This window comes from Anarhichas minor, unplaced genomic scaffold, assembly GCF_050575085.1.
Source record: "Anarhichas minor isolate MPS153535 unplaced genomic scaffold, ASM5057508v1 ptg000136l, whole genome shotgun sequence".
NCBI lineage: Eukaryota > Metazoa > Chordata > Actinopteri > Perciformes > Anarhichadidae > Anarhichas > Anarhichas minor.
In genome coordinates this window covers 3165480-3179038 of record NW_027466582.1, presented here as the reverse complement: position 1 = coordinate 3179038, position 13559 = coordinate 3165480, and the positions used below count along the sequence as shown (strand labels likewise).

Genomic DNA, 13559 nt, shown 5'->3' with positions numbered 1-13559 from the left:
CCCTGTTCAGGTCTTTATCTCCACAGGGGGGCGCTGAGGCTGCGCACACTCACACGACTTTATGAAAAGATTGATGAAAATGTACAAATTTCATAGAAGTTTAAGTTTTGAGTTGAGATACATTCAAATAAAATCCACGCAGTGTTATCAAACTTAGTTGATTGAGGTCCTTTTCAGATGTTTTTGAATAACAATAATGTAGATGTTGATTGTCATGTAGGTTGTTATTAAGGGAAGTCCAACAATACGTTAGATAAAAGTCCTTATGTGGAATATTAGTGATCGTCTGAGGAAGACTGGAAAAAAGTAATGAGTTGGCTTTACAGGATGTTTATACATGAAAACACAAGTCTGGTATATGTTCACATTAAAAATGGAAACGTTTACAGAAGAGAGGAGCAGACGAGTCGCATCTTTTAGCAAAACAAAATCACTCAAAAAATGATTTTGGATTAGGGAAATCTTATTATTAAGTGATGGCCCAAACTGTTTTCGCAGTGGGAGTGGAAAAAATGTTGCGCATTGGCACAGCTCGAACTGTTTATGCAACGGAAAAGGTCACGGCGTGTGATTTTCAGCAATTTCCTGCTCATCAAAAATGTTCAGTGGCCATTTATTCCCCCGCAGTGACTTTGTGAAAGACCGTTTCCCGTCATCAGAGAACGACTTCCACGTCCGATTGAGGTGACTGCACTTTTGTTGCTCTCCAAGTGGCTGATTGAACTAAACCATGACAGGAAAGTGCTGCACATTGTGTAACAGGATCCCTGCTGGAATATAAAGTACTCTTCAGTCAGTCGGGTCAATTAGGCAGCAGCCACTCACAACCCCAACCCTGCACACACTCACACACTCATACAAGGAAAAGTCATCCCCTTAGCGATCACAGCTTTTTTATTGTTCGTCCTGAACTAGAATTATTCTGGTACACACTGTATGTTAGTTACGCTTAAAGTGGAACATCAACGACAAAACAGCTAGAAACTTCACAGCACACTCACTGACATCAAACACAGTCGGTGCTCAAAGACAACGACACATCCTCGCCTTACGAACTTCAACAGAGAGAGACGGAGAGAGCGTTTACAGTGAAACAATACGCAGGTACTAGCATCCTGTGAGAAATGGATCTAAGACTACTGAGGATTCAGAGGAGGCTAAAGATGCATTAAAGCTTTTGTACTGTACTATACTTGAAATGTATAATCATGCCATAAAACACTGTATCCACAGTTCTTGTTAGTGTTTCAAAATGCTAATGTCACACATAACAAAAAAAAGCAACAAAATCAGGATGCACAACAGAGGGAAATCATGCCATTCCTGCAATTTAAGGAAATGCACTGCTACCAATTTAAAAACCAATTTCTTGTTTTTCCAGCATTGGAAGAGAGTCATTATTCACAGTTTCTGTGCGAGTGGTTGACTGAGGCTTTTAGTAATTTGTTTGTGGTCAGTAAACTTGATAACAAGGACACATTTTGTACCAAATCTATCTCCGCCTCAGTAACAAATCTGAAAGTACTGGCTGGGCGATTTGAGGGGGTTCTTGTAGCTGGATGTGTCCTGCGGTGCGCTCTGGCTGGTCGTGGTCTTCTGCAGGTTTAAGGTGTAGGACGGGGTCGTCTTCTTGGCCTCTGGCTTGCCGCCCCCCTTCGCCTGAGGGTGGTTGGGCCCGGCCGGGGGCCCGCCATTCGCAGGCACCGTGGACCCGGATTTGGCGGCCTCAGAAGATCCAGTCTTTCTTGTGAGGGGGCTCAGATAGATCTGCATAGTCACTAAGTGAAGTGGTGAAATGAGGTGAGGAGGGTGAGTGAAAAGACAGAGGGGGAAGGAAAGGGTTAGAACGGAGGTCGGAGGTCAGGTGGGGCGGATTTTACAGGAAGAGGTGAGGTCAAAAAAATAAGGGTGCAAAGGGGTGAGGAAAGGCACACACGTCATGGTGAGATGTGACAAAGAAAATTGAAGATAAAATAACAGCTCATACAAAATGCTCTCAACTTCTCTCGATATTGTTCAGTATGAATCCTACCTTTGCAGTGGGTCACCTGTCTCGTCCCTGCAGAGAAACAACAGACAAACAGAGAGGTCACTAACATGCAACAAACAATACCACCATCATGTCAGTCTTTTGCTAAATCACTTATCGCTCTTTTTTTTAGAGGCTTACTCAGCAGCTGTTTCACATTCTTATGAACTGAACGCTGCCAGATACAGACTGGAAAAAAAGACAACTGCCGGGAACCGGCTCACTTACCTACACTAACGGCAGCCTCCTTGGACTTGCTGCTGTTAAATTAAGAGAGAGAGACAGAGAGAGAGACAGAGAGAGAGAGGACACGAGAAGGAGGGAGAAACACAGTGACACAGAATGAGAGAGATCAGTTTCAGGTTGACTAAACAGTTAAACATCCTTTCTACTGGCTTTGAGAATGCAATGCTTCTCTGTGGTCTGAGGTGTTTTCAAAACCATAGTAACTGGGTCACCTCAAAATCAGTGGAAATGTATATATTGTATACCATGGCTTGCAAGAAGTGTACGTGGAAAAACAATGTCAAATGTACATGAACACAAAGTGATGATAAATATGAATATACAAAGAAAGACAAAGGGATAACTGAGAAGGCTTTTGTCTTCTCACCTTTCCGGAGGCTTCCTGCAGGAGGCTGCAAAGGTGGGTCGCTTAGTGGTCTTGCATGGACTGTCCTTCACACTACCTGATGGGCTCCTCACACCACTGGAAGGGAAATAAAACAAGCACTGTGAGGTCATGGACCTTTTCACATTCTTTTTTGCTAAATTTAGATTTGCCAAATTTTTCACTGCAATAAATCCAGTCGTATATATTTTATTTATTAAATATATTTTATGTATAATTAAAGCTACTACGGAATCCGATCCAGTGGCACCGACCACGAGCATTAAGAATAACTAAATATATATATATATATATAATAGCAAATCATCTGGCTTATGGTCTCGTTTATACGTAGGCCATATAGAGACGTCGGTATTCAATTGAGACTGTTTCATAACCAGGTAAAAGTTCCTCACTGTGACTTTAATTTGAAGCTACTTGACAGGAATATCACAGTAAGGGGGGGGGGGGGGGGAGTAGTTATTGAGCCTGAAGCAGCTGGGAAGCACATTGATATAAATCGTTTTCCACTCAGTTCCTCACAGCACATGTTCTGTGTGCAACAGTTCTACATCACACTTTTGACGACTTTGTATTCAAACAGATGCAACATGTCAGATGGTGAAACGTGAACGTCTCGCGCATCAATTTGAACACATTCCCTTCGAACTATATTTCTGCTAGCTGAAATGCCTGCAGACATGGTAGTCAGTGTTCTGAATATGTTTTACTTTAAATCTATGCGTTCAAAAGACAATGAATGAAAACAGACCGTTGGCGGATGAGAACAAGACATGAAGAGAAAAGCAAGTGGACATTAAGAGATGAGTGTGGAGAGAAAACCCACTGCTGCTAACGATGATGACGATGATGATGCTTCTCACTTCATACTGAACGGACAGCCTTAAGTGAATGGAGATTTACCTCTCTCTGTGCAATCATATCAACATACTCCAGATACGGCAGCAGCCCATTACGGCCCCGCAGAGAGAGACCTATCATGCTCTCTGACTAATATCTCACGGCAGCATCATTGGACAGGTAATAGAGAGGAAGAGCAGAGAATGGTTTGCTGTTTCATTGCTTTGAAATAAAGGCGAGCGTTTGGAATAAATCATGTGGTGTTTCTTGGACAATGGAGGGCATCTGCTGATTGCTTTTGCACATTAGATAATGAGAACGGAAGCTCGCGGTATGAGGCCGAAGCCTCATCGTGAGCTGCTGTGTTCCATTATACGCAGTGTGTGTCGGCCCACTCTGAGATGAAAGGAACGGCACTGTTGTTGGTTTTTTTTTTGTGTGTTTATTACAAATGTGGAACTTTTGTTTTATTGTTGGCTACAAATGTGTGAAGAAATTACTCAAAAACATGTAAAAAAAAAAAAATCTATCTTGTTTATAATGCATGTGGGTCTTAGACTGTCTCATGGGATCATGTCCAGTCTGCAGACTGACCACCAGCAGCAGCAGCAGCAGTGTTTTACCTGAGCGCCGGTGTTGGACTGTAGTTCCTGGCTGTGGCGCTGGAGGGCAGCGTGGAGCTCTTCTTCAGGAAGGCGGTGCTGGAGGTCAGCATGGGCGGTCTGGAGGGCAGAGCGAGAGACACCGGCCTGGCTGTGGGGACACACACACACACACACACACACACACACACACACACACACACACACACACACACACACACTCTTACAGTACAGGTCTACATGGCGAGAGCTGTTCAAACTGACATGTGGATAACAGAAATAATCCTCACTCACGTTTAGCGCCCGATGATCTCCTGCTATTACTGGCAGCAGCCACCTGGTGCTCCTCAGAGATGTTGAGCCTCTTGAGGACGTCAGCCAGAGCCATCTTCAACAGCTGGATTTCATCTTCCTGCATCTGCATCCTCTGCTCCAGGTAGGTCAGCCGGTCGCCCACGTCCAGGCCGCTGGCCGCAGAGCTGCGGTCATCTGATGGATAGATGGATAGAATGATAGATGGATAGATGGATAGAGATGAGAGGTTTATGCCAGGAAACAGATTATGTTCACTTTCTATGCTTTTGACCAGCATTATATAACTGATGACATGCTTAACCTCCATTAAAATGAGCAGAGGAAACCTGAGGCATCCATTGAACATGTGCAAGACTCAGAACCATGTCTATTGTTTACATGTTTAAATATGCAGAATTTCACAGAGCAAAAGAAAGAGCAAACTCATAAAAGACTCGCAGAGCAACAGTCAGTGAGACTTTGTTCACCGACTGAGAGTCGACAAATATAACCACACACACACACACACACACACACACATACAGACACACACACGCGCACACAGAGAAAGGTGCCAAGAAAACAATGAACATTGACTCATACTGCAACCATACAACCGTTTGTTAAGAGAAAATCTTGAGAACGAATAAAAACAATCCTCCAGTCCACTAAGAGAAGTACTGGTGAAGACATAAAAACATAGCAAAAGTACTTCCACATCCACATTTTTAGCCAAAACATGAAGCCAAAGTATTATCTGCATCATTCACTTATGTAATTCTAGCATAAATGCTCCTTTAAGGCTCATCTCTCTTGGCACAGACACGTAAACACAATCAATGACGCAATAAGCTCTTTAACATCCCCTCTTTATGCGTATGTGGTAAAGATCAAGCTAATGAGGTCGCAGCACAGCTGGGCACGACAGATCATCCACACAGCAGCGTGTAAACAAAGGTAGCAGAGAGCACATCGAAAACACACTTTCAACTTCTCTTTCTATCAGTCTGTACTTGGTATGTTAGCGCTGGAACAATAGTTCAGAGGCGGATACCGTGGGAGACACTGGACTCTGATGAGCAGTCAGGGGGCCTCTGCTGGCCGGTCGGGCCCTCCTCCACCACACCAGACGTCTTCCTCCTCTTCCTCTCCTCTCGCGAGCACAGCCTCTCGCTCCTCTTTCCTCCTCCGGCTCCAGTCAGACAGGCCGGCTCTCCCTCCATCTGATTCCGATCCACTGGCTGGTGTCCACTAAGATCTCATCTCTGTTGCTCCACTTGTGTCACAAACGCACTCACGGAGCAGCCGGTCCGGTGTTTGTCAGCTTCCGAGCAGTGTAACAGTGTCTACGGTGTGTTGTGATCCTCTCACGGTCCCCTTGGTGGTCGCTTGATGAGTATGACAACGTTTAAAGCTCTTTTGCTCAGGGTGTGTGCTTATATAAAGGTGGGGGGTGGGGTTGATGATGCTTAAAAACTCAGTCGTCGTCCAATTCAGCCTAAATTGTCTGTGCATGTGCATGTGTGTGTGTGTGGGTGTGCAGAGTACAATGATAATCCCTCAGACTGAGCCTCTGTGACCCCGCCCCCGCACATAAGCCCCACGTCCACTATGAGAGATGGAGACACAGAGAGGAAACAGCAGTAATAAACCTGTGTGGCCCCGATAGTAAACATCTCGTTCATCTCAGGGAGCTACAGAGGTCCCAGGCTAAAAACGATGCTTTCATTTCAGAGCGAACACCAAGGCATCATACAATTATACAATGACGTACTATTTACCAGCAGATCGACGAGACAGAGATAGTTTACTATAAGTAATGGATAAACTGTTGTGAAAAGATAAATGGCTGAAAAAATGAATTAAAGTAATGATCGACATAGGCTCTATTCAGTCGTTTCAGTTCAACCACAGGTGTGATCAATAACATTAATCATGGCCCTGGTATTGTGCATGCTGGCTCGCTGGAATGGCTGTGACATAATCGATTAGATCAACTACACCTGTGTTTACCCTGCTTTGTCAAAATGTCTGCTGTAAAAAAGTGATGAATAATTGAAACGTCCAGCCCCGACCCCTCCGAGTTATATTAGTGTGACAGCTTAAAGGTGCAGCGTGTGGGAGTTGGTGGCATCCAGTGGTGGGTTTGCAGATTGCAACCACCTGAAACTTCTAGTGTGTCGGAGTCGGAGAACTACGGTGGCTGACGTGAAAAACACGAATGGCCAGTGTTTGTTTTGTCCGTTCTGGGCTACTGTAGAAACATGGCGACCGGCTATGTAGATATAAACAACTCATTCTAAGGTAACGAAAACACTATAATTCTTTTTTGTATGTGATTGTACACTAAAGAAAACGTATTAAATAGGGTATTCCATTTCTGTCAATAGAGGCCTGTAAATGCGTCACACCGTTCCTTTAAGTAACAGTCATAAACAGTGAAATCCACTGTTGAATCTATGTTTATATAATTAATAGTTCGATAAAATCCGGTTTAAAATCGGTTGAAATCACATTTGGAACATGGCGGTGTTGATGAAGGGGACTTGAGTTCTTGTGATGTGGAGTCTGACAAGTAACTGCATGATGCTGTGACGCTTGTAAAGTTTTTAGTTTAGTGTCTATGAAGCCTCAGACAGCCAATCTGCTGTAGATGCATGTTATACAATATAAATCTCAGTTCTTGGGAAGATATCAGAGATTTTCCTCCTAACAGAGATGATCTGCTGTGGGCGAACACTTCCAGTATAATCATCGGAGCATGCATCCTGCAGTAATCCGCCTCTCGTGGAGAGTTGTGACTCTGTGTAGGCCTGGGATTTTCTGTTCGTCCTCTTGTCCCGGCCGTGACAACATCCTCGTGGCACCTCCACACACCCCATATGGGATTGGGATTAGAATAGCACATAATCCCAGCGCTGTAAAAGGGAATTAGCAGCCCAAAGCTCAATCTCTGCACTTACTCAGCTACACAAAGAACAGGCAGCCTCCCTGTGGACGCCTTTCATGCAAATGTAAACACACATAAACAAACATTAACTCTATCGCTGCACCTCTGACTCACACACACACACACACACGCACACACTCACACGTGTGAACACAGCCAGGAGAGCGCTAACAGTTTCCAAATTCATACGCCTGTAATACATGTTAGCAAAATAAAAATGCATGAAGGCACAGAGACGCAGCGGAGTGTTTTAATCTCTGCTCGCAGATGGTGTTTCTTGAAAGAAGGAACAGCATCCGTCTGCTCATATCAGCAGCACCCTGCATGCTGACACACACATGCAATCCTTCTCATATTAGTCCACTGATGCTAATGTCCCCGAGGGGACGAGGCTTTTCCCTGAATCTCCTCAGCTGAGGCGCATTCCACAACACCCACAGTTTGACTGTGTGATGCATCGGACAGGTATGCGGGACTTGTGTGTAAAGTTTAACTCGCTTGTTCAAAAGATTTGTACAGGTTAAGTAAAAGTCTGCAGCGGCAACGTCATAGAAGACAAGAGGAAATTACCAAATTTGGCTTTTCATGAGGTTATCCAACAAGCTGGGAAAGTGTAGTCAATTATATGCATATGTTGATATTTCCCAGAGGGCAACAAGTTGATTAAACAAAATCTCAAATAAAGTCCTAACCTGTTGTTAGAATCTGAAAAGTTAAAGCACACGAAAGAACCGTCCTCAAGATAAACATAATTAAAGGAGCTGATTGAATTTATTTTGTGGATACAGGGTATTTCTTTCTAACTTTGTCTTTTTTTATTGTTTTCTGGTCACAAATTAGAAGAACAAATCTGTTTCAAACCTGTGCAAACTCACACAGGAATGTAAACCCGTTTTGTGGTGGATTGCAGGAAGTTTATACTTGTCTTTTTGTTGATTACAGGTAAAGATGCACTTCATTCGTACAGAACCCCTGCGCTCTGTTTGATCACTTGCTCCTCATACAGCAGTTAGCACCACAAACAAAATCAAACCGTCTGCATTCATCTCCATTGTGTTGGGGGTGGAGTTGAAACTGTCTGCATCGCTACGCACCACGAGACGAGAGCTAAAGGAGAACTTTTCTTTTTTGGGGGGGGGGGGGGGGGGGGGGGGGGTCATTTACATGAAACTGGCCCATCAGCTACCTGTCATGAAGTCAGTGTCGGGCGCCAGCAGGGAGTCGCTGTGGTAGCTCTCCTTCAGCGAGGGCCTCCTCGGCAGGCCGTGGGCCGTCTCCTCCATCCCCAGGCCCTGGTCCACCAGCTCCTCCATGTGTGCGTCTCCCTCCTCCATGCCCTCTGCCATGGCCCTGACGGAGTGTGTCGGAGTGATCCTTCGTGCTCCTGCTAATTCTCTTATTACGCTTCACTGCCGGGTTAATTCACCTTCTATAGTCTAAACCACCCCCCCCCCCCCCGCTGTCCTGGGAGGAGTGTGTGCAGGGTGCAGGGAGAGGGTGATGTCACTCAGACTACAGATTAAGGACCTGGTAAACCATCTGAAGCTCAGGGGGGAGGACAAGTCTATATGAGAGAGTACGTGAGTGTGAGAGTGTAGACAGGGGTCAGGGAGGCCTCACACGAGGGAAACATCTTCACATAAAAGACCCCAAAAATAACTTACTGGAACAGCACAACTCCTGTCTGCAAACACACAGCTACCGCTTCTTTGAGGAAATGATGAGGAACAATAAAAGACCTGTGTGCTGAGAAAACACACACACACACACACACACAGCAGGGTGGGACCATGCAATTTGCTGTTGCACGCAAAGTTGCAGGCAAGCGCACAATTAGGCTCCCAAAAAGAGCTTACATCAGGCTGTCATCCGGTGTGGCCGGCCCTGGTGCACTGTAAGGATGATGGGATTCTGAGATTAGGGAGCAGAACTTGATTAATTACAGTCATCAAGAGGACAATAAGCCGGACGTAGTAATTAGACCAACCGAGAAAGACAACAGGAGCAGATGAAAAGCCAGTTAGGCGATTGTCTCGGGGTCTCTCCCCCCCTGGTGTAAGCTGACTTTCTGTCTATTTTGCAGTCGCTTGATTGATTTTTTTTGTCCAGCAGATGCTTCTCTTTGCTGATCTGTGAAAGCTTCCTGGCCACATACAGGAAGTCCTCCGTCCCCAAGAATGTAAAAAAATAAAAAATGCTTTGCCCTAGATGTCTAATAAAAGATAAAGTGAAGCATTGTTGACAAGGATCGAATGTCAATGGGTCACGTTAACTTTATTAAAAATAGAAGCGGGGTTTCACCTTTCTCACTTCTCTTCATTCACATTTCTTTTGTCTTCTCGCCCAGTCATACTTCCTGTTTAGTCTGTATTCATTTCTCCGTGTGTTCATGTGTGAACGTAAGAGAAACAGAGAGACAGACCGTCACTTTGTGTTTGTACTGCTGAACATCACAGAATTACAAGTACTGTATCTAAAAGTGTATTAGTGTTAATATAGCAATCACAAGACACATGTGGTCCAGTTTAGGAAGAAAATAAGAAGGAATTATAAGCATTGTTTGTATTAAAAGGAAATAACAGAAACAAGAAATGAAGACGTGGCATAAAATAAAACTTACATTTAAAGGAAGAAAAGTGATAGAATTCATCATTATTATTCTTTAAGATATAACTTAATCTTTGTATACTTGCATGTATATCACATACCTTAACATACATTCCTGTATATTAAGTACCTGTACATACCTGTGTGCATACATTCATTCACTGCATGTACAATTCTTATTTCCAAATTTGCACTAAACTGAAATTTTAGTATAGAGTATGTGTTCTAGTTGTAGTTTCTAGTATATTTGTATTCTATATTTTCTCCTCGTTGAGCGTCATTGTGATTCATGTGTTACTTGGCTGCTATAAGACTGCAAGTAGGGTTAATAAAGTACTCTGTCTCTTTATTTATCTTTCTGTCTGCTTATCAATCTCTCGACTTAAAAACCTTGAAAAATAAACTTAAAAACGTAACTCAAATCATCATTAATGACAGAGGGTGGATGTATTTATGTATTAGCGGTGTGTTCCCAACGGCCATTGATGAAGAGTTTCCACCCTTCAGGACTAAACAGCCGTGACTTATTTCATAAAAACAGTTTTAAGGTGAAACGTGTCCAGACACCACCAAGCAGCCAATAGTCTTACAGCAGACCGGCGCACCTGAGAGGTCAAAGTATGAAGCTAGATAGATTATTATGAGACAGTAATCGTCCGCTGTTGTCTCTGTGTAACAGACACTAAGGACCTGTGGTGTGTGTGTGTGTGTGTGTGTGCTGGACATTCATAATGCCCTGAAGCCTGAACAGGGATAAAGACCGAAGGCAGATAACTCTGCTGAGGACATGAGCGGAGAGGAGGACACGGGAGAGGCACAGGAGAAGGTCGAAGCCCGTCTCCTGCCGTGTTTAAATTAAAAGACGACCATGCACTTTATGGCATAAATGACAAGGTCACAGAGGGTTTGACTTTGACCTGTGCACGCTGCCTCACTACCGACCTCCTGTGGACATCGTGCAGCACAGCAGCGGCATGCTGGAGGAACTTTACAGACTTCCTGTTGACCTCGTGCAGTGAGAACAGCTTCCCTGTTCTGCGCAATGTCACATAGAAAAGAAAACCACAGCAGGAGGTTTCAAATGTAATAAATAAAAGAACCACACATTTTCACAAAGGACTTAAAATTTATAAATATTCTTTCAATGGAACATTAAATCAGCAGGGACGTTTACATAATTCTTCCCTAAAAAATCCAAGAGATTTTCAGAGAGCATGACAAAGTGACAATAATCTGATACACACATTGCTTCTCTACTCCAAAAATATCTAGACTTTTTACTGTATATATCCCGCCGTATTTTTCCAAATATATCAAAATATATGCCGACAACAAGCATCAACACAGACCACACACAAAGCAGGATCTCATGGGTTGGTCAGGTGCTTTGAGTTTTTTTTTTAGATCATAGAGCGTCAGGTATACTTCCTGTGTGGCATCAGTAAAGGTCCCTCAGTGTTTGACCCCTACGTGAACAGAAACAGACTCCTCCCGAGTGCTGGCCCTGCCTTGTTATCAGGGCAACCAAGGACGCAAACGTGTCCATGCAAAGCTGCTATGTAAATTAAGTCACATAAATAATAACGTACAATCTAGTCCAGTTGTTTTTTTGTTTTTTTTGCAGGGCTTGCAAGCACTTGGGAGGATGACTCATGGCAACTTCCTTTCCTTCATCTCCTTTCCAGGAAGCTCCTGCACCAAAACAGGTGCAACAGAAGGATGCAAGGAAAGAGGACACGGAGAGGAAGCTGGTGAACGGCGTTGGGACGTGGCCACGAGACTGTTCTGCGGACATAAGATCCCTGCCCTCTAGGGGACAACCACCGTCAATGCACGTCTGGGGGGAAAGGCAAGGGTGGCCAGCCGATTTGGATTTGACCGTTATTATATTAAAATCATTTTCTCGGAGCACACTGGAAAACAGTGTGGCTTTAACGACTTAAAAAAGGGACTGTATGACAATCATCAGGGTGCTGAGGGGAGCTATTTTATATTTTTTTAAAAGCCTTCACTTCAATATAAAGATTTTCTTTGGACCCTCCCTAAACTTACAAAAAACTGCAATACTTCAATATCTCAAAATAAAATATTTATGGCGAACGACAAAACAGGGAGATACAGCCATTCTCCATTAGTGCGGATAGCCTTTGAATTAATGTACAAAATATAATTCTGGGTCGAGGACACTCCCGACAACTACGTCCCTTCAGCAACAATTAAAAATGCGTAACCCTGCACTTTTTCTCACAGCCCCCCCTCTCCCTAAAAATGATCATACAGTCCTGAACTCCTGACACTGACCCTCTATAATATCGGGCTACATTTAGAGAAGGAAAACCGCTGTACGATCTTCTACCTGGAGCCCAGAGGACAGCCCGTCCCGTCTCAGGTGTACCGTCTGTCTCTCCCCTCACAGGGAGAATCAATGAAAGCTCAGGTGACCATGTTGCCATTGCATTCTCCCAAACGTCACACTTAAGGTCAGTCAGGTTCGGCCTGGAGAGCGAGAATTCGTCGCAGGTCAGATTTGACATTTTAAGCGTCTCAAAATGGGGAAAATCAAATCTGTGTGTGATTCCACTTCTGCTCTCCCGTCTGCCAGGGTGTGCGTTGGGCCGGTCTGCACCCCCTGACAACTCAATGATATAAACTAAACAACAGTTACATCTCCGTCAATAACCACCAACTCAACCATTTAATTTCTAAACTTATAAGTTACAAATAAACAGAAACAATTTCTATCCCGGAGTGCAAAGAAACAGGATACAGTTAATCAATTAGACACAGTATTTCCAAATAAGTTAAATTCAAATCTTAATATATTGTATTGTTTACTCCATTTAAATATTTTCTTACTTTAAATATAATTATTACAGATCTTGCAAAAATACTACACTGTGCATTGGCTGTCTGCTTGTTTAAAGAGTGCCCGGTGCTTCCTGGATTCAGATATGTACACTTCATTAGAAATGGAAGGGAGTTTCTCGCGGCCTATTTCCTACAACCTTCGGTCGTATGACGGAATCGAGTCCCTTCATTCTCCTCTGTCAGTCATTTGGTCAAATCTCAATTAACGCTGTGATGACGTCAAACCAATTTGAAACAAAATAAAAAAGAATGCATATTCTTCTCTTGATTTGATAAGTTTGTTTTTCCAAAAATAGTAAGTCTAAAAATATATTGCATATGCCATCTTAGGAAATCGACATAATAAAATATTCTTAATAAGGAGAAATTGTAAAGTAGGATATATATATATATATATATATATATATATAACCTCTTTGAAGAATCTGGGCGTTGATAGAAATAAAAAAAAAAAACACCCAATCATCAGGATTTGATTTCGTTTTGGGGTCAGGGGTCATGCTGCTCAAATAGAGGAAAAGTCAAAGATGGCTTTAGAGTGTTACGGCTTGTCCAATGTTGAAGAACGGGGCGTTTGCAGCGTAGGAAAGCAATCGGGTACTCTTTACGTCTTTAAAAAAAAGGTACACACACTCCGACACTACTCTCTTTCAGAGCGACAGTAAAAGACTTGCAGGTTAAAAGGCGATGCATGAGTGTGGCCTGAAACCCACCACAACTCAATTAAGGGTTGAATCG

The 13559-nt window shown here is 43.4% G+C and overlaps 1 protein-coding gene across 1 annotated transcript; it reads right to left on the bottom strand.

Moving 5' to 3' along the window:
- Window positions 1–876: 876 nt before the first annotated feature.
- On the bottom strand, window positions 877–9820 carry LOC142942397 (uncharacterized). The gene is made up of 7 exons (XM_076084695.1): window positions 8533–9820; window positions 4397–4591; window positions 4124–4253; window positions 2643–2738; window positions 2258–2286; window positions 2033–2059; window positions 877–1778 (listed from the first exon to the last, which is right to left on the bottom strand). Exons 1-7 carry the CDS (start codon window positions 8690–8692, stop codon window positions 1504–1506), a joined length of 912 nt encoding a protein of 303 aa, XP_075940810.1. The 5' UTR covers window positions 8693–9820; the 3' UTR covers window positions 877–1503.
- Between the last annotated feature and the right edge of the window lie 3739 nt (window positions 9821–13559).